This window comes from Myxine glutinosa, chromosome 8 (assembly GCF_964187855.1).
Source record: "Myxine glutinosa chromosome 8, kmMyxGlut1.1, whole genome shotgun sequence".
Lineage (NCBI taxonomy): Eukaryota > Metazoa > Chordata > Myxini > Myxiniformes > Myxinidae > Myxine > Myxine glutinosa.
This window is the reverse complement of record NC_136268.1, coordinates 17,555,882-17,578,039: the sequence shown is the minus strand read 5'-3', so window position 1 is coordinate 17,578,039 and position 22,158 is coordinate 17,555,882. Positions and strand designations below refer to the sequence as shown.

General features: G+C 46.2%; 1 protein-coding gene across 1 annotated transcript in view; it reads left to right on the top strand.

Annotated features, from left to right (window-relative positions):
• Positions 1-358: 358 nt before the first annotated feature.
• Positions 359-22,158, top strand: part of LOC137432274 (uncharacterized) — a 127,341-nt gene continuing 105,541 nt past the window's right edge. The window contains exons 1-2 of the mRNA XM_078782823.1: positions 359-769; positions 897-996. Coding sequence (XP_078638949.1) covers positions 737-769; positions 897-996 — 133 coding nt within the window. The 5' untranslated portion in view covers positions 359-736. The remainder of the gene's footprint in view (positions 770-896; positions 997-22,158) is intronic.

Here is a 22,158-nt window from a genome sequence, read left to right as displayed (position 1 = left end):
AACTCACATCACTTCACCGACGGGGCACCTAGGCGTAACGCTTGTTATACTTTTATTGAAGGACACTGTCTCAAGCCCCAGTCCCCATCACGGATGGGGCTCAGCGGTTTACCTGAGCCTGACGGCGAAGGGCAAGGTACACGCTGGCCGATCCAGTGTAGCGCGCGTGCGGCCCCGGATATCGAAGGGCATTAAACGTTCATTAAACATTAAACGTTCATTAAAGGATTACGAAACGAAAAACATTAAGAAATTACGTTCACACCTTCACGGCAAACACTACCGTGAACACATACATCGTCACAATGAGAACATCGTCACAATGGACGTTATGCGAACGTGAATGTTATGTGGGAGTCCAAACCTGAGAATACTGGAGACCAAAGCTGATATTGGGAAAACTAAATAGCCTATTTTACTCCTGGAGATCCCAGGATTACCCACACAAAATATCGTTTCGATCGGTTGAGCCGTTTTTGCGGTACCTTCGATCAGACGGACAGACATTTGGTGAATTATAGTAAGATATAAAAACACGAGGTTCGAGGCTCATGGATTGAGATTGTTGTAAGGAATGTGGCATCCTTTACCACCAGGAGACTTGCTCTTGTTTGTCCTCCATTTGGTATCACGTGAAGCATACCCAAGAACAATGGTTTTCTTCTCGCTTCCTGAACTTGTAAATTTCGTCTTTTTTTTGTAGGACAGCCAGGAGATATACACCAACCTGTACACCATGAAATGGTTTTTTCAGTGTTTCCTGGACCGGGTAAGAAGTCCTGAGCATCTATCCAACAAAGTTTTTCGTCTGCAGTTATTGGATGTTCTCTCTTTGGATCGCTAAATATCTGTTAAGTGTGACTGTTTCATTTTGGTTGTGCTGCTCTGTTCAACAGACACCTTTTACCCTCACTCTTCGCCTGTGGGACATTTACATGCTGGAGGGAGAGAGAGCGCTGACTTCCATGAGCTACACAACCCTCAAACTGCACAAAAGTGATTATTGTCTTCCTCTCCCATGCAACCTCATCACTTTGGGGCTTTATAATGAGCTTAGGCTATCCTGTCATACACCTGTTTTGTTGTTATCACTCGTAGCGAAGAGCGGGGTTAAGCAGTTGGTGCACGTCTGTCTGTCTGTCCTGTCGCGAAGCGTCAGTTTATGATCGAGGAACAACTTGACTTAAATTGAATGTTGTATTTTGAACACGGGAACAAAAATCGGAAAACAAACTAGTAGTTAAGCAGTACTTTGGCTCTGAATTCGTCCTGATTGCGCATGCGGAGAGAGGAGCGACATACTTATTTTGCTGTCTTCCTGCCCGGCAGTCAAACAAAATTGAAAATTATTCCCAACAGGAAATGTAGTTTTTAAGGACTTCATAAAGGTCAAAAACAACAGGCACGGATAACTAATGTACATGTTGTATCATGTGGTGTAATAGCCACTGTCAATGGCGGTAAACTTCCAGAATTAATTTTTTTCTATGAGTGTCACAATCTTTATTTTATTTCAATTTAATTTTATACTTGAACACTGTAGAACACAAATCACCTTCTTATTAATTAACAAAACCTCCGGTATTGCATTACTCTGACATGTGATGTAAGGTGGTGTATAAGACTGCATTGACAGTGCTAAGATTTTTAATATGACTTTAAAAATCGTTATTTTGTTTCATTTAAGTTATATACTTGAGCACGACATGGGGTAAGGTGTTCTATGAGCTGTCTAGTTTCCATCTGCAAAAACGTGGGTGTATGGTTTGTTAACCTTATTCCACGACATTATGTATGTTAGTTGTGGTGACTGCAGCTAGGTGTCACTGTTGACATTGTTTCCTGCTTCTGCATTCCCGACTGACTTAGTCGTGTATATACCGCTCCTTAAATAAACTTGGGTTAGTGCTTCCAAACCTCGCAGGTGTTACCGGCTGATCCTTCTCCCTGTTGGAGTGGTGGCACCATTATCTGAACCTGTGTCCTTCGATCGATGAGATGGATTATTTCTACTTTCTCTGAACTGCCGGAGAACTTCACACTCCGAAGATGGCGGCACATTCGGCCCCTAAACAATGGAGTCTAATGAAGCGCAAAACAATTACATCTTTCGAGAACTGGCGACAAAATCTTCAGTATTTTCTTTACCTCGACACAAACGCTTCATATTTTCTCATCGATGGCTTCACATGGCAAATAAAACCAAGCAGTTGATCATTTGGGGCCTTGCTGATGACTGAGGGCATGTTCCTGCTGCCGTGTGATCTTGGATTTAATCAAGTCTTGGACCCATTTCATAGTCTTGGATTTAATCGAGCGTTCGCCTGATTACCACCCAGAGGATGTTTTCTAAAGGTTTTTGACCTTTGTGGAGGATACTCTGCTGCAGAAGCATGGGCCCATAACCCATCATGGAGAGCTCTCAATCATCAACGGAGAACTGACCCCTACCTTAGAAAATGAGGTGGTGTTAATATGGCTTAAATTTATCCACCCGGAATTTCATCAGCTAGCTCATTAAGCAACGGTTTAAGTGCAGATGCCGTTAAAGAGGGTGAAAAGGGAAGGGCGCCAGGGATTGATGAGGTGTGTGCAAAGATAATAATTGCAGCGGGAGAAGTCGGAGTCTGGTGGGTGAAGAGGTTGTTGTATGTATGAGAGATGGTTCCATTTCGGATGAGTGGAGGAAAGGGTTAATTGTGCCGATATGGAAAGGGAACGGGGAAGTACAGGGGCATTACACTCCTTAGTCATGCCATGCAGGTGCTGGAGAGGGTTCTGAACAGGAGGGTAAGGAATAGTGGGGAAAAGGAGATCGGAGAAGAGCAGAACGGGTTTAGAAACGATAGGGGAATGACAAGGAATGTTCATGCTGGGACAGCTGTTGGAAAAGAGGTTGGAGGTGCAAGGTGAAATGTCATTGTCATCTTTTCTACATTCCCTAAACTCTCCAGAACTCCACCCCTCCTTCAGTGTCCTCAAACGTATTTTTGACTCGAAGGGCTCAAACTCATTTTGCAAAAAATGTTCGTTTCCCATGAATCGTACACTTTTCAAAATCCAATCTCACCCCTCCCCTCCAAATCTTCCCCATCCCCCCTTCCCTCCAAAACTTCCCCATCCCCCCTCCCCTCCAAAACTTCCCCATCACCCCTCCCCTCCAAATCCTCCCCATCACCCATCCCTTTCAAATCTCCCCCCTTGCCCCTTCCCTCCCCTCCCTCCTAAACTCCCCCCATGCCCCTCCCCTCCGAGACTCTCCCTCGCTCCTCCCCTCCTAGACTCCCCTCTCACCCCTCCTCCTCAAAGCATCCTCCCTGCTTCTTCCCCCTTCCAACTTTCACCTTCATCTCCCCCAACCTTCTGCCTCGCTCTTCCCCCTCCTCAAATAACACCTCACTGTGCCTCACCCAATCTCCATCAAACCTTTTGTCCGCCCCATTCTTCCTTTTCTCCAAGCTATTCTGAAATCTCTGACACACCTTCAACAGCTCTCCCTACCTCTTCCTCCTCTTCCACATCTTACCCTACCCCTCCTCCCCCCCTGTTCTGTACCCGATGCTCCCCCTTCCTCTTCATTAACGGTATGGACCTCAAACATCCGGGGCCTTCGCTCAAACTTGACTGATCTCTCCATACAGGTTGCTTCTGACAAACCAGATGTGATCTGCTTAACAGAAACTTTCCTCCTTCATGATGTCTCTGATGCCTTGGTATCTCTCCCAGGTTCCTCCCTCCTCCGGTATGATAGACCTGAGCCTCGTCCTGGAGGTGGGGTTGCTATCTTTATAAAAAACTCTCTTCCTCACTCGCCCTCCCCTGCCCTCTCTCCACCTCACCCCCAGGAATACCTTTGGCTACGGCTTCCCCTTCGCTCCCACCTTTTGTTCATATGTGTGTTGTACCGTCCACCAAACAGTGATGACTCCATCTACATCTCGCTGTCTGATAATATGGACCAACTTCTATCTACCCATCCCAACTCTCTCTTCCTCATATGTGGTGATTTCAATTGTCACCATGCCAGTTGGCTGGGTGTGGGTACCTCTCTCACCAGCCATGGCTCTTCAGCAAAGGACTTCTGCGACTCACTGGGACTGACACAATCTGTCAATTTCCCGACCCGGATCTCAGTAAACGGAGCATCTTCTCTTCTGGACTTGGTTATGACTAACTTCCCTGAAAATGTCTGCTGCTCTTCTTCTGCTCCAATCGGCTCATCTGATCATGTGCTTGTCAAAGTGGACATCTCTCTGACCATTCTCAGAGAGCCTCCTCAGCGTCGACGAGTCTGGCATTTCACTCAGGCCAACTGGCACGGTCTTCAAGCAGCCATCAATCATCTGGACTGGTCTCCCATCTCTAACGCCTCTGACATCAACTCATCCTGGGAATTCTTTCAAAGTAAATTGCTCTCTCTCATGCACAGATTTATCCCATCTCGTGTTCAGTTGTCATACCCTTCCTCCCGTCCATGGTACACGGAATCTTGTGGTGAGGCTGTTGCCCTGAAACAACTTGCTTTCGTCTCCTGGAAAGCAAATCCAACGGAAGGAAATCTCATTTCCTTTCACAAAGCCCGAAACAAGTGTGTGTCCACCCTCAGGACAGCCAGGAAACAATATCTCACTGTTCTCAAGACCAAACTCTCTTATCTGTCTCCCTCTTTTTTTTTCTTTCTTTTTTTTTGTATACAAGATCGAGGCTCGTGAAAGAGCGAACATTAATCACACAGAAAGACAAACCGACACATAAAACATATAACATCGGGAGCGGTAGACAAGATGGGGAGAGAGGGGGAAGGACACAAACACAACATTTGAGAGCAGGGACCGAGAGACATGGAGACATCGAGAGATCTGAGAGAGGGCGAGGGCTTTGGGGGGGGGGGCATGGGAAGGGGGCGGTGGGAGAGGTATAAAACATATGGACACTGCCAGGACTTCCAGGAAAGAAGTTGGAATTTCAAACAAGGTGGATCTGGGGTGAATTAGCGGGGGTAGAAAAGATCAAGGTTTTGGATGGGGGAAGATAAGAGATGGTGGTGAACAGCTGTTTTAAAGACCTGGAGGGAGGAGTGGGATTGAAGGGAGTGAGGGAGTTTGTTCCAGAGGCGGGAGAAAAGAGGAATGAAAGAGTGAAGGTGAACAGAGAGCCGAGATTTCGGCAGTTTAACCATCAGAGGGTTGCTGGCAGATCTTGTGCGACCTGTCGGAATATTTGGGGGACAGAGCACAGAGAGAGCTGGGGGTGCAAGGCCGGAGAGGAGTCGGTAGAAGACAGAAAGACCACCTACCTGCCTGCAGTGAGTGAGTGAAAGGCCCTCAGAGATAGCTTCATCGCGGGAGATTCCAATAATTCTGAAAGCTTTGGTTTCAACAGCGTGAAGCCGAGCTAGGTGTGAGGCAGGAGTACCGGCCCATAGGGGAGAACAGTATTCCATTGAGCTGTGGATGAAAGCCTTGTATGTGGTGAGGAGCTCAGGTGTGCCGAGGAAGGACTTCGCACGATGGAGGATGCCCAGTCGGCGACTGGCTTTGGAGGCCAGCTTGGAAATGTGGTTTTCCCAAGAAAGATCATGGCAGATAGTGAGACCCAAAAGCTTGAGCGACAGAACTTCTTGGAGAGGATTGTTGAGAAAGTAGATGGGAGGGTTGTCCAGTCGATCTTTTCGGAGAGACATAGTAAGAGTGTGAGATTTGTCAGGATTGAAAGACATGTTCCACTTGTTTGACCAGTCTGTGATTTTGTCCAAGTCTTCAGAGAGTGAGGAGGCTGCAGACTGCCGATCTGAGGGAAGAGGAATGGAGCGGCAGAGAGTGGAGTCATCAGCAAAGAGATAGAGAGGATTTTCAAGAGAGTCAGAGAGATCATTGATGAAGACCAGAAAAAGCATGGGGCCCAGAACACTGCCTTGGGGAACTCCAGGCTGAACAGGAAGAGGAGATGAGAGAAACCCATTCAGGGCCACACGTTGACGACGACTAGAGAGGAAGTCCGCCAGCCATGCATGGAGATTTCCATGGATACCAAAGGAGGAGAGTTTGGTGAGCAGAGCGGGGTGCCAGACCGTGTCGAAGGCACGTGATATGTCAAGGGAGACAGCTCTAATTTCCTGTTTGGCATTGAGGACCTCCATCCATTGTTGAGACAGCAGAAGCAGCATGTCCAGAGTAGAGTGACCTGGTCTGAAACCAAATTGATGATCAGAGATCAAGCCATTGGAGAAGAGGAAAGATTTCATATCCGAAGCAATGATGGATTCCATGACTTTGCTGATAATTGGGAGAAGGCTGATTGGTCTGTTGTTGCTAGGATCTGTTTTTGCACCTTTTTTGTGCAAAGCGGTGATGTTGGCTGATTTCCAAGCAGATGGCAGTTGACCTTGAGCAAAAGAGAGGGTGAAGAGAACAGAGAGAGGGTGAGATAGAGCGGCAGAGCAGGATTTTAGGACCCGTGGGCTGATGCCGTCGGGTCCAGTTGCAGAATCAGAGTCGAGGGTTGACAGAAACTTTTCCACCTTGTCAGGAGGAAAGGACACGGAGTCCAGGAGCAGCAGGGTACGACTGGGTATGGTGGGTACAGAGAGGGATGGGTTTGGGACACAAGATTTAGAGGCAAACACAGAGTTGAGGCATTCAGCTTTTTCACGTGCGGAGTCAGCTGTGTAGCCGTTTGAGGTAAGGGAGGGGATGGAGGGGGAACAAACACCAGAAATGGATTTGACCAGACGCCACCAGGATTTGGAAGAGGGGGACAGATAAGAGAGTTCGGTCTTGAGAACGGAGAGATATTGTTTCCTGGCTCTCCTGAGGGTGGACACACACTTGTTTCGGGCTTTGTGAAAGGAAATGAGATTTCCTTCCGTTGGATTTGCTTTCCAGGAGACGAAGGCAAGTTGTTTCTGGGCAACAGCCTCACCACAAGATTCCGTGTACCATGGATGGGAGGAAGGGTATGACAACTGAAGACGAGATGGGATAAATCTGTGCATGAGAGAGAGCAATTTACTTTGGAAGAATTCCCAGATTGAGTTGATGTCAGAGGTGGTAGAGATGGGAGACCCTTCCAGATGATTGATGGCTGCTTGAAGACCGTGCCAGTTGGCCTGAGTGAAATGCCAGACTCGTCGACGCTGAGCAGGCTCCCTGAGGATGGTCAGAGAGATGTCTACTTTAACAAGGACATGATCAGATGATCCGATTGGAGCAGAAGAAGAGCAGCAGACATTTTCAGGGACGTTAGTCATAACCAAGTCCAGAAGAGAAGATGTTCCGTTGACTGAGATCCAGGTCGGGAAATTGACAGATTGTGTCAGTCCCAGTGAGTCGCAGAAGTCCTTTGCTGAGGAGCCATGGCTGGTGAGAGAGGTACCCACACCCAGCCAACTGGCATGATGACAGTTGAAATCACCACATATGAGGAAGAGAGAGTTGGGATGAGTAGATAGAAGTTGGTCCATATTATCAGACAGCGAGATGTAGATGGAGTCATCACTGTTTGGTGGACGGTACAACACACATATGAACAAGAGGTGGGAGCGAAGGGGAAGCCGTAGCCAGAGGTATTCCTGGGGGTGAGGTGGAGAGAGTGCAGTGCAGGGCGAGTGAGGAAGAGAGTTTTTGATAAAGATAGCAACCCCGCCTCCAGGACGAGGCTCAGGTCTATCATACCGGAGGAGGGAGTAGCCCGGGAGAGATACTAAGGAATCAGAGACATCATAAAGGAGGAAAGTTTCTGTTAAGCAGATCACGTCTGGTTTGACAGAAGCAACCTGTATGGAGAGATCAGTTAAGTTTGAACGAAGGCCCCGGATGTTTGAGGTCCATACCGTTAATGAAGAGGAAGAGGGAGCATCAGATACAGAACATGGGGGAGGAGGGGGAGGGTAAGATGTGGAAGAGGTGGAAGAGGTAGGGAGAGCTGTTGAAGGTGTGTCAGAGATTTCAGAATAGCTCGGAGAAAGGGAAGGATGGGGCGGACAAAAGGTTTGATGGTGATTGGGTGAGGCACAATGAGGTGTTATTTGAGGAGGGGGAAGAGCGAGGCAGAAGGTTGGGGGAGATGGAGGTGAGAGTTGGAAGGGGGAAGAAGCGGGGAGGACGCTTTGAGGAGGGGGAGTGAGAGGGGGGAAATTGAGAAGCAATGAGGGTGGGGAGATTTGAAGGGGAGGGGTGATGGGGGAGTTTGGGAGTGAAGGGACAAGGGGAGGGATTTGAAAGGGATGGGATATGGGGGAGATTTGGAGGGGAGGGGTGAGGCAGGAGTCTAGGAGGGGAGGGGCGAGGGGGCGTCTTGGCGGGGAGGGGTGAGGGGGTAGTTTAGGAGGGAGGGGGCAAGGGGGGAGATTTGAAAGGGATGGGTGATGGGGAAGATTTGGAGGGGAGGGGTGATGGGGAAGATTTGGAGGGGAGGGGTGATGGGGAAGATTTGGAGGGGAGGGGTTATGGGGAAGATTTGGAGGGGAGGGGTGAGATTGGATATTAGAAAGTGTACGATTTATGGGAAAGGAACATTTATTGCAAAATGAGTTTCTTTGTGACCTTCGAGTTAAAAATACGTTTAAGGACGCTGGATGGAGGATGGAGAGGATGGAGGACTCTTCCAAATCCTGGTGGCGTCTGGTCAAATCTGTTTCTGGTGTTTGTTCCCCCTCCATCCCCTCCCTCACCTCAAACAGCTTAACGGCTGACTCCGCACGTGAAAAAGCTGAATGCCTCAACTCTGTGTTTGCCTCTAAATCTTGTGTCCCAAACCCATCCCTCTCTGTACCCACCGTACCCAGTCGTACCCAGCTGCTCCTGGACTCTGTGTGCTTTCCTCCTGACAAGGTGGAAAAGTTTCTGTCAACCCTCGACTCTGATTCTGCAACTGGTCCTGACGGCATCAGCCCACAGGTCCTAAAATCATGTTCTTCCGCTCTTTCACTCCCTCTTTCTGTTCTCTTCACCCTCTCTTTTGCTCAAGGTCATCTGCCATCTGCTTGGAAATCAGCCAACATCACCGCTTTGCACAAAAAAGGTGCAAAAACAGATCCTAGCAACTACAGACCAATCAGCCTTCTCCCAATTATCAGCAAAGTCATGGAATCCATCATTGCTTCAGATATGAAATCTTTCCTCTTCTCCAATGGCTTGATCTCTGATCATCAATTTGGTTTCAGACCTGGTCACTCTACTCTGGACATGCTGCTTCTGCTTTCTCAACAATGGATGGAGGTCCTCAACACCAAACAGGAAATTAGAGCTGTCTCCCTTGACATTTCACGTGCCTTCCATACGGTCTGGCACCCTGCTCTGCTCACCAAACTCTCCTCCTTTAGTATCCATGGAAATCTCCATGCATGGCTGGCGGACTTCCTCTCTGGTCGTAGTCAACGTGTGGCCCTGAATGGGTTTCTCTCATCTCCTCTTCCTGTTCAGGCTGGAGTTCCCCAAGGTAGTGTTCTGGGTCCTGTGCTTTTTCTGGTCTTCATCAATGATCTCTCTGACTCTTGAAAATCCTCTCTATCTCTTTGCTGACGACTCTACTCTCTGTCGCTCCATTCCTCATCCCTCAGATCGGCAGTCTGCAGCCTCCTCACTCTCTGCAGACCTGGACAAAATCACAGACTGGGCAAACAAATGGAACATGTCTTTCAATCCTGATAAATCTCACACTCTTACGATGTCTCTCCGAAAAGACCGACTGGACAACCCTCCCATCCACTTTCTGAATAATCCTCTCCAAGAAGTTCTGTCACTCAAGCTTTTGGGTCTCACTATTTACCATGATCTCTCCTGGGAAAACCACATTTCAAATCTGGCCTCCAAAGCCAGTCGCCGACTGGGCATCCTCCGTCATGCGAAGTCCTTCCTTGGCACACCTGAGCTCCTCACCACATACAAGGCTTTCATCCGCAGCTCTATGGAATACTGCTCTCCCCTCTGGTCTGGTGCTCCTGCCTCACACCTAGCTCGTCTTCACGCTGTTGAAACCAAAGCGTTCAGAATCATTGGAATCTCCCGCGATGAAGCTAACTCCAAGGGCCTTTCACTCACTCACCGCAGGCAGGTTGGTGGTCTTTCAGTCTTCTACCGACTCCTCTCTGGCCTTGCCCCGCCCAGCTCTCTCTGGGCTCTGTCCCCCAAATATTCGTACAGGTCGCACAAGATCTGCCTGCAACCCTCTTATGGTTAAACTGCCAAAATCAAGACTTTCTGCCCACCTTCACTCCTTCATCCCTCTTTTCTCCCGCCTCTGGAACAAACGTTCTCACTCTCTTCAATCCCACTCCACCCTCCAGGTCTTTAAAACAGCTGTTCACCACCATCTCTTATCCTCCCCCACCCAAAACCTTGATCTTTTCTACCCCCACTAATTTCGGTCTCCTTGTGTTTTATACCTCTCCCCCCCCACCCCCTTCCCACGCCGCCTCCCCCCAAGCCCTCTCCCTCCCACACTTCTCCCTTCTCTCAAATGTTGTGGTTGTGTGCTTCCCCTTCTCTCCCCATCTTGTCTTCCGCTCCCTCTTTTTGTATATTTTGTTTGTCTGGTTGATTTGTTTGTGAAATAAATGTTAGCTCTTCCACGAGCCTCGATTCAGTATACAAAAAAAAATAAAAAATAAAAAAATTGGGATTTGTGGATCTGGAGAAGGCCTACGACACTGTTCCGAGAGAGATTGTGATGGCGACACTGAATTGGATGGGAGTGCCAGACTCAGAAGTTAGGTTGGTGGACGAGATGGGCAAGGGAACAAAAGGAAGAGTTTTGGTTGGTCCTGAGATGTCGGAGAAGTTCAATGTGAACATCGGTTTGAGGCAGAGAAGCGATTGCAACCCACTCCTGTTTATCATGGTGATGGAGCTGGTAAGTAGGAAGGTAGACATAAAAGATATTCTGGGGAGGTTATTGTATGCTGACGATCTGGTTGTTGGGGTGGAGAGTTGGTGGGAGATGCAGGAAGTACTGGGGGAGTGGAAGGAGGCATTTAAGAAACATGGGCTGAAAATGAGCATGGAGAAGGTGGAGGTGATGTGGGTTGGGCAGCAGAAAAAATAAATGAATGTCAGGTTGGAAGGGAAAGGAGGAGATCAAACGAGGAAATAGGTTTGTGTATCTGGGTGGAACAGTGACCGGCAATGGTAAGTCAGAGGTAGATGTATGGAGGAGGAGTCAGCTGGGTGTGAATGCCTCAAAGAGAATGTAGAATGTAGAGTGTAATGGCAGACAAAGATTTCAAGGAGATTGTAGGGAAAGGTTCTGTTGTCTTGTTTAACGCCAGCCTACCTCTACGGTCTGTAGATGGTGGCACTGACAGAAAGGCAACGGAGGCTCCAGGTTTGCAAGAACAACTAGGTCAGGAGGATTGTGGGAATGAAGAGGGTGGATAGAAGGAGAATGGATGAACTGAGGGATGAGATTGGTGTGCAAATGAGCTTGATGGGGAGATTGGTAAAATTCTGGCTGAGATGGGCTGGCATTTGTTGTGGATGGGGGAAGAGAGAATGACAAAGAGAGCGGATAGGCTGAGGGAACAAGATAGAAGGAAAAGAGGTTCTCAGTAGCATTTTGAAGTATTTCATTATTTCTTCAGTAAGTGCAAGTTTCTTCCTGAGTCCGACCATCGATTTATGGCCCGTATTCGTCATGTGGGGATTTGACTGTTCTGACAGTGAAGAAGACCACCTTGATGTGAAACCTGAGCCTCCCAGCCCTGGGCTGTCTGTGAGGCATGTGGATACGAACAAGTCCCCATTCATGTTTGCATTTTTCAACAAGCATCCCCTTCGTCTTACATTGGACAGTTGTTCAGAAACTAACATGATACGCTTGTTATTGGACAGGAGTGTGGACACGAAGATTGTGCAAAGTACTCAACAGGTGTTTCAGGCTGATGGCGCCACGCCTTTAAACATCGTGAGCGAAACTCGACTGTTGTTATTGAGGAACAATATTACTCAACTTTGAACGTGCTTGTGGTCCCCGAATTGGATGTGGATGTACCAGCTGGAACTCCATTTTTGATTGCCAATTATATAGGCCTTTGTCCAACTATGCAACTCGTTATAATATTTGACTGTGAACCAATTACCTATGAACACTCATGCCATTCGACGTACATAAGGGGCTGTAGTGCTCCTGCTGGTGGCCCCACAATTTATCCTGGAGTTTAGATTGAAATGGTAATTCCTGAGGGCATCGACCACCAGTCTTATGTTGGCATTCAGCTCTATCTCAACTCCCCTTGCACCTGTTTGCTGCTGCCTAAGCGATTTTGGCCTGAGCCTAACCATGTTCACTCTGTGGCTGATCGGTTCAGAATTTCCAACACCACTGACCTACCCATAAAGCTCTGTAAACACACCCATGTGTGAATTGTGCACTCCGTTGCCAGCGTTTCTGATCGGATACTGCCTTCACCCACGATTCCATACAATTGAGCCTCCTCTCTTTCAGATGATGGTCAGCTAATAAACAATGATCCAGACGTCACTGTCCATGATGTTCTGACTGAGTGACCCTTACCCTTTACTAAACAGATCCGCATGGATCACGACGCAGATGGAACGCAGTGATGTTCGCCGAGTTAATGTTCATTAACGACAGAGTACTCACCGATCAAAAAAGCCACCGTCAGCAATGTAAAAAGGTATCTGACTGTCGCAACAGTTGCGCAATGGACTCTTGTCTTTACGGCGTGATGAGCCACTTGCCCTCACTCGTGAATGTATCATTATATCATGGTCAGTAGTTGCTGGTCTGTTATCTGTGCTTCACATTCGCTTTGGACACCCGAGCAGCAAACACGAGCTGAAGCAAATGTTCCATCGATATTTCTTCGCTCTGGACCTTGACGGTTCCATTGAAAGTGTTACTGAGTCATGTCATACCTGCACATCCCTGAGGCACTTTCCCAACCTGGTCATTGAGCAGACAATTTCGACCTACGCCCAGGATACAGGAGCAGTTTCCTTTGCTGCTGACATTCTTAAATAGAAGAACCACCTTTAAGAGGCCATTTGCCGACATTCTTAAATACTACCGCCAATTGATCTTTGTTCTTCGGGAGACTGCCACTTCCTTCACCACCACCTGTTTTATCAACAACGAATGCAAAGCGACACAACTCGATGTCCTGACTCGTTTATGCATAGATTTATGCCCTGTTCATGGTCCCCTTATAACTGTACACACTGATCCCGCTCTTGGATTGAAAGTCATGGCCAATAGTCCCACGCTCGGCGGTTTGGGTATCTCCATAGACATTGGATGAATCAAGAACACCAATGAGGATCCCGTGGCCGAACGAGCTACTTGAGGAGCTGAGGGACAAGTTACAACTTGAAACCCCTGAAGGTTGTGCTGTTACATCTCATACCCTCACCTTTGGGACATACAGCCAGAACTCCTGCATACGCAATCGTGGCCTGTCTGCCCGTGAGATGTTATACCGATGTGATCAGTTCACCAACTTGCCCCCACCTCTGAGATGATCAGATTTCCTGAATTCCATGTCCTTACGTCCTTATTGTACAAAATGTTGAGCATTGTAATGTTTCACTTTTTTGCTAATTTGAATGATTTGATTTCATATCTAGTTGTACATTTCTAAAAACTAGCTAATGTTTCATTATCAACTGCATGTGATCTCGATTTGGGGGTTGTTGTTAGGGAGTGAGAACGTTTTTGTCACTCTGTTCGTTTATTTGGCGGTTACAGGTGTGCATAGGTTCACATAGGTACACACGAGGGTATGACTGTGCGAAGCAGTACTACGATTCTGGGTTATTTATTCAAAAAGACGTTTTATTTTGCCCTTGCCTACTAACTCGTGAATCTTTGTTCCACAGGCTCTTGGCCAGGAATTTTTGCCTGAAGTTGATTGACAAAATTTTCCCTTTTTGACCGAGAGCGGCTCATGAAACGAGATGGAAGGACTCGTTTACTTCCTGCAACATGAACTCGCACAGAACTTTCAGGTCGATGACGACATGGTCGTGGAACAGCTTCAGGCTTCCATGTCTGAACTGCGCAAGTTGAAGCTTGCTCTGCCTTCTCCAGGTAAGGGAGCACACTTTGTTTAACCCCATTATCTTTAACACTGGATCTTCCCTGCTTTTATCAATCACTGGTGGGCTCGACACAATCTGGTGTTTTTACCGCTTATTGTAGTCTAACCCTTCGGACATCAGCCCCTAGTTGCTCAAAGCTCGGATAAGCACTATCCTGTGGATAAGTTACTTATCCCGGGATAAAATTTATCCAATGGATAATGTCCGTTGTTCAAAGCCTGGATAACTTTTTCCGCTGGATAAGGTGTTGATTTTCCAGATAACTTTATCCGAGTCTCCTCTGGCCTGGATAAACGCCTTGCCCATGATTACTAAGGCGTACCTAGGTTTGTCAAATTCATAAGGCGTGGAAGGCGTCGTGGCAATCACCAACCACGCTTCTTCTTCTCATCATACATTACGGTGTTGGAAAATTTACTCCTGATGACCCTGATATACTCTTGTCACCTGACACAACATATCCCTTGCGTTTGGTGTAAAGTTTGCCTTCCACTTTCTCTTTTGACACTCTTCTGCCACCATTATTGTTTTGCCAGCAGACAACAGTGCAATGCATTGTGGGATACCATGTACCTGCCAAACGTTTATCCACACCTTATCCAGCAGATAGCTATCCTACCCTTATCCACCCTTTGAACAACTGTAGTTTATCCGTCGGTTAGTTAACCCTCGGATACGAATTTTAACCACAGGAATAGCTCTTATCCTGTGGTTAAATTATCCGAGTTTTGATGAATTGGGGCCTGGGAGTTTTTATTGTCCATTGTCCAACTATCTTTGTGTCCATTTTGTAAGTTTGGGTATCTATCAAAATGATTTCCACCCTTCTGTTTGACCATGCCCTCCACGACTAATTTTTCTTTTCTTTTGTACTTTTCTTGGAAAGCCTGAATAATTTCCACAGAGGCCTTTGGGCCAACTTCCTCAGGAGACGAGCCCACCAGTCGAGCTTAATGGTACAGTGAATGGGCAACAAAAGAGTAGCAAAGTTGTTACACCAACAGCCAAGGCTGAGGGTCGAGTCTTGGCAATCAGCACTACTGCAGCAGCGACATCTCTTCGTTCTGTGGAGTCATCAGCAGTGACTCGAGACAAGAGAAAGAAACAAATTGTGGGACATCGTTCTCCTTCAAGCCCGGAAAATGGTTTGACAAACCTGCTGGCGAATGAGAATGTGTCGCCATCGTCTCACTTTGTCCCACAGTGGAGGAAACCTGCAGAGAGCGTAGACAGGTCAACTACTGCCACAGATGGTGCTTCTACTTCAAAAATGATTCCAGTCACAGACACTTTCCTGCAGAACTGGAGTACAGTTATAAGTGTGGACAATGTAGTGCGAGGGGATGATCATATTTCCGAGTGACGCACGTCGAGGCATTCGCTTTATGAAAATGTGATTGAGAGTTCTGATGGAGGCTTGAATGGTGAAAGTGAAACTTTGGTTATAGACGGGAGGCCTGTGCTTAGCTTTTCGAAAAGGCAGAGCATAGTTGGAAACGATTCTCACAACAGCGTGGAGCAATTGGGGAGGAATGCACCCTCCAAAGGTGTGGAACACGAAACTTGTTTGGTGCAAGGTTCAGTCAAGGGTTCTCCTACGCTTTGCAGCAGCCGCTCTGCTCACGGTACACCACTGCATGCTCCTGCCTTATCCCGTGAAGTAAGCAGCATGCCTGTCATTCCGATAGCAGCAGCGACGTCACCAAATAAGGGCACAAAAACAGTCAGACATAACGGAGCAATGGATTCGATAAATACGGGAACAGAAACCTTTCCCGTGATCAACCCAAAGCTTAACCAGAACTCTCAGCAATTTGCGAGTAAAGCTGAAGCAGGATTGCCTGGCGCTATCACTTCGCACAGCAGGAGCATTGATTCGGCCCTCAAGCAGCCGTGGCCAATTATGGAAACCTCCCAGGGCTCAGGCACTGCTCAGATTCAGGCCTCTGCCCCATGTCTGGTATTTGAAGACGGGCAGTTCTTGAGAACGGCTGAAGAAACCGTTTTGATCCCAGCAATGCCACGTGTCCGCGTGGTGACTGCTCTGGGAAACAGTGCGGTGGTATAGCAGTGGTTGTACCAAAATATAATGGTTTGACCTTCCATCGAGGTTCACATGTGCTCGTCACATCGAGTAGATCATTTGCTTCGTCAATGACCAACGTGATCAACGTTTGCCATGACCAGTTGGAGTCGTGTCAACAAACTCTTATTACCTTTGCAGGTTCTGACTCATCTTAAAAGTGTGTGATGAGATTCAAGTGTCTTTTGAATGTTCTTGAAAATAATTCCTCAGATAGGGGTAGGGGACTGCTAGTTGTATGGTTTACAGGGAGAAGAGTGTCGAGTTGCGTTGCATGAGAGATCAGCTGGTGAAATGGAAAGAATGGTGACTGACTGGGTGGCACTGACAGTGTGGGTTGGGGGGGTAGGGAGGCAGTGTGGAGTTTACAAAGACAATAGGATTTGAGCTATTGCTGGGATCAAACTTGGACAAAACCATCATTCCAGCTGGACCTGCTTAGTTTCTTTAAAATCAAATTAATGCACGTTGCTGACCACGCAAGTTTATGCCAGGTCTAGGTTTTGGCCACAAAAGGAGCCTTGTGTTTGAACTGGAGCTCTTTTTGGTACCAGGACACTTTTTCGAGGTCTAGGTGGTCTCGGCCCTTGGGTTGGATAGCCAAAGTGGTGGCATTGTGGATGTCACCTCTGCTTGTGGCAACCGTTCCTTGAACTCTTCTTTTTTTTTTTTTTGGCAAATCTGAGGTTCTCGGTTTTTTTTTTTCCACTTTCGGAATCTGAGTTACTCATTCATGTTTTTATATTCCATTTTATGTGATATTCAGTGCTTAAAGCTTCCAGGACTTAAAAGTTTTTCTTTGTATCCATTCCTTGCTGGTGAACAGACCAACCATCATGATTGTGTCCATTCCCCGAGTAGTATTACCCGAACAACCGTTTCGCTCACTGGGACAGTTTGTTTTTTTTGTAACAATGTAAATAAATAAATATGCGTTCCTTTGTTCGGTACCAGATTGAGTTTCTGGATTGCCGCTTGAAAACAACAGGGAAGATGACCGATGATGGTATGAAAGATGAATTTTTTTACAGATGTGTATTTTTGAGCAGTCGTGATTTCCACCCTTGTGTTTTTGTATGCTACGTGTAACCTTCGCACCTGTCACCGATTTATCGTACTTGAGCATTCAAAATGACGTTTGTAAATAGACGAAGGCACGAAACCTCTTCGGATTTTTGCTATTATTGTGTGTATAGCAAGCCTGCACAATTCGTTATATTTGCCTCGTCGTTTGCCATTTGCTGCACGACGGTCAACTCCGTGTATCGACATAACTATGCTTCCCAATTAGCTAACCCGGTAGTTTTTGTCGTATTATTATTTTTTTTTTGTTATTATTTTTCTATCCAAGCCCGACGGTGACATGTACAGCGTTTAAATGTAAATTGTATAAGTGCCGTCGCTTTCCCAAAGCTGATGTTTTTGTTTTCGTATTTATAAGTAAATGTACTTAGAGAGGTGAGGGGAGGCAGAAGATCATGAAGTATTTCCAGTAGTTTTTGTGCTCCATCGTTTCACAAGTCTGCTTTGAACTTTAGGTTACTTGGAGTTCATCACTGGATCCTGCCTTCCTATATTGAGGATTGCTCCTTTATTTTTGCTTCAGGGGTCATGTTTGGGGGATTGTGGGATGTTATGGGGCAGGAGGGGTGGGTGGTACTGTTCTAATTAATTATTTCAATTGATCAACCCAGTATTTAAAAAGGCTCGTTACAAGTAACTGTTCCGTATTTCGTATTTTTGTACCTTTATTACTATGCATTTCCAGTACAACTAGAATGTGATGATGCGTATTGTCTTTTTTTACGATTGCACACAAACGCAACAGTTCTCCAACTCTTGGGCACAAACCCAATTGCTCCCCCCTCCGGAAATTCTCATGGGACGTGGAAATTGATTCTGTGCTTTCAATATGCTTCTGCTCGGTCAACACTTGCAGGTTTGATAAAATCCTGAAAAATGTCTTGCTCTATCTCTCCAAAAAGACATTATGGCAAACCCTTCCATCTTCTTCCGAAACAAACTACTAGAAGATGCACAAACCTTTCGGCCTCACCATCAGCCGTGATCTTTCTTGGGCAAGCCACATGTTATATCTAAGTTGGCCTTCAAAGCCAGTCATCCTCAATCGTGCAAAGTCTTTGATTGGCACACCTGAACTTTTATCTACCTACAAGGCCTTCATCGACAGAGTACTCATTTCCCCTCTGGACTGCCCCCTGCCTCACTTCCTCAGCTTGACATTGTGAAAACAAAGGCCTTCAATGTTATTGGAATCTCCCGCGATGAAGATGAGTCTATCGGTCAATCACTTTCAAGTCTATAGACAGGTCTGTGGTCTCCTTTCTGCTCTTGTATCCTCTGCCTTCTCTGTGCATTGTCTCCCCCAGATCCCACGGTGTCCTTCACGTGAAGAATATGCGAGTTATCGTCGCACCATGAACAAATTACCAATTCCTACTCTAACCGACAGAGGGAATTTCATCAGCAGCATGGCCATGCCCTCAGCCAATGACCCGACCGTGCAGACTTGTGCTGTATATGAAAGAAGAAGAACTCTCCCGAAACCCATCTCTTTTCAGTTTGTCCTTCCACTTCTGTGATTGAGAGTTTGCAGCTGTGTCTATCTTATTCACCCCCTGTGTCCTCCCATTGCTCTAATTCTTCCCCAACACCCTTTTCTCCAAACTACAGCTCCAACCGTCTGAGACATCAAAATAGTGGCTCTTCTTATCCTTTTTCTTCTCCAGGGGTGTACTCCATCATTTTGAAGGATCAATTCAAAACTTGTGGTGTTGTTGACATTTCCCATGAGAATATTTTTGTTTTAATCCATCTTTGTCAACACTTTTGGATTTGGACGAAACTTGGTGGATGAGTTGGTCAAGTGAAATGAAGAAGGTGATTAGAGTTTGGTTCAGGTCCAGATCCACATCTGGCCTATCATTGGGTGACAAAACACAAACTGTTCAGCTTGGCAGAGGTTTGCGCTCTGCCAAGTATCTCACCCAACTTACGTTGGTGTGTATTACGTCTGAGTTTTAACAGAATAACCACAGTGGAAGGATTCATGTGTGAAGACTGAGAAAAGAGAGGGAATCAAACAGTACACAGCTGTATTTATCGCGATCTTGGCAAAGGATACAGAACGACACACCTCACGGGTGCTAGTGCGGAATGCATGTCCGCTAGGCCTCAACGCACATCCACCCCCCCCCCCCCCCGTCAGAACCGGATGTTCAAACTTCCCTTTACAGTAGGCCCAGTAGACGGGTTTCTTCCATGGCCAGGTATAGTTCTTCAAAGCAGAACCGTACAGCATAACAAGCACACCAATGGGCGCAGCACGTACCTAGAGTCAAAATCACCACCACGGCCACGCTTCTGTTTTCTCTTTGCACCTAAAACAAAAACAACGGAAGTGACTCAAAGAAAATGTGACAATTCAAATAACCGCGAGTTAGCAGCATTTGCTCATCTATAATAATGAAAAGCAGTGTGTGTATGCCGTCTCCTCCATAACTCCAAAACCATGAAACCGATCAGCCCCACATTTTGCATGCATACTTCTCGACCTCCAAGGGATTGCATGAATGAACACTGGGTGTTTGGGTGTGTTTTTGAAGATCATTTACGCTAACAAGCTTACCTTTGCGTTGGTCAGCCTGCATTCAGGTCACTCAGCTTGGGTGTCTTGATTCCACCATTTTATCTGCTCAACTGAAGCTTCCCTTGCTTCAGAACAGGTCGGTTTCTGTGCAATAAATCTTAATATCTATGAATGGTAATTTAGCTGATCTTCATACCTACGAATCGCTGTATTCCTGTATACGTCACAATGCTTATAATGCCAGTTTTCATGCCTTTATTTAATTTCCGCAAAGATCGAGAATCATCTCTTCATCGGAACCGAATTTCGAATTTTAACTCTGGAATTGACCTCATCAGCAGTTCGACTCTTAAAAAGTGTTCATTTGTCTAATTCGGACATTGTGGGACACTCCAGGCATCTCAACAGTATTTTGGAGTGCTTGAGCCGCTTGGCGAGTGCTCTACGAGCAGCTTGATAATGGAACATCCCATGAGGTGGAACACACCTGCTCCCTCCTCAGATTGTCTATTTTATTTATTTCCTTCCTTTAAAAGGTACATACTGTATATCGATGAATGAAGGCAACTCCTCCCCTCACCCCCTCCTCGTGCCTCGCCTTTGTTGTGCGACCTGTCACTTCCACATAAATACACGCGTATAGGAATAAAGTCCATCAGCCTCGTGTTGAAGTTCCAGCATGTTGGTTTGAGCTGTGAATTTAAAAGTCGACGAAAAACGTTTTTTTCAAATTCGATAAACATTACAGAGAAACAATCTGCTTCTGATAATTCTTCTTTTTCAAACTCGAAAAGCATTACAGAGAAACTCAGCCATGATAATTCTTCTTCCAGAGAAACAGCGTGAACATTGGCAACATAAATTGCCCAGATCTTCTTCAAACTCCCGCGAAACTATTTATTCAAACTCGGAAAGCATTACAGTCCACAGGTCATCAGGTGAGGTGCTGCTGGACCGTCATTCGCAGTCTTTAACCTTGGTCCGCATTCTTAGTCCGCAGTCCTTAACCTTCATTCACAGTCCTTTAATTGATCCTTAACCATTGGTGGATAGTGCCAAAAACGATACATAGCAGGATATCTCAATATGTTATGGATGGATTTGGACGAAACTTGATGGACAGGTTGTGTGTGTGACGAGGAAGAATCGATTCGATTTTGGTGAAGATCTGAATGTGGATTCGGATATGAGAATTATTTAATTTTTAAAGTGATTCTTCACCATTGGGAGTTTGGGCCAAAAACGATACATAGCAGGATATCTCAAAATGTTATGGATGGATGTGGACGAAACTTGATGGACAGGTTGTGTGTGTGACAAGGACGAATCGATTAGATTTTGGTGAAGATCCGGATTCAGCATGTATAATTTTTAATTGATAAGGCATGATGTGAGATTGATCGTGCCCATCTTCACTTTTAGCATCTCGAAAAGAGTTCACTCCTTATGAAGGTAAATAAGTCTCTGCATGAGTTGTTCTCTGCTGCCTGTTATATAGCGTCATCATCTTCACTACTACCTTCCATGCCATCGCAACTGTCTGACGCAGACTCCTCTCTTGTGTATACACGGTAGCTTGACCTTTGGTGATGGTCTTCAGCTGCCCCAAGGTCCCTGCGTTTTCAATAGGAAGCATCCGCAGGTCCATCTTTCTTACAGAAGTTTGTCTGACTGTGACGTCAGTGCGGAGCTGAGCACACTGAACCAGACTTAGAGTTCTGTCCCTGAAGGTGTTTGTTAACCTTTTGGCAAAACATAGACTGAGCCTCAAACACTCCAGGTGAACCCTCTTGCCTTGTTGAACCTCGTCGAGAATGTTCATGATCATCAAAGTTCCTTTGGCAGTTATTTAACCCAGAAGCTTTTAACGGGTAAATTTGCTGCGGCGTTTACAATGGTGTCGCACTTACGGGAGTTCCCCCTCTGGAAGGTCCTTTAGGGTAATGAAAACGGTCATGATTTCGGATTTCTGCTTTTCCCTCAAACTCAAAAATACAAGAGTAAACAGAAGTTCATCAATCAGAAGAGTTGATCATTCTACGTATTAATCAGTCGTGTTTTTACTCTCTGGTACATTGATTGTGATGTATTTGTAGTATTTGCTGTCCCATGAACAGCCATACCGAGTCATTGAATAATTCGATTATTTAGGTTATTTCAAATTGTTTTTTAAATGATTTCAAAATGCAGTTTTTTTGACTCAAAATAGCCGTTTCCATGGCAACTCCAGGTCAAGATGCATGGAATTCACTCAGAGGAATTGCAGGTATTTATTTGAAACCATCTACAACCTTCAAATCAATTTTATCAATGAAATGCAATCTATTTATTGGGAATATTAAAACGTGGTTTTTGCCCCAAATTTCTTATGAAGGTGTCAATGTGCAATGGTCATCACATCAAAATAT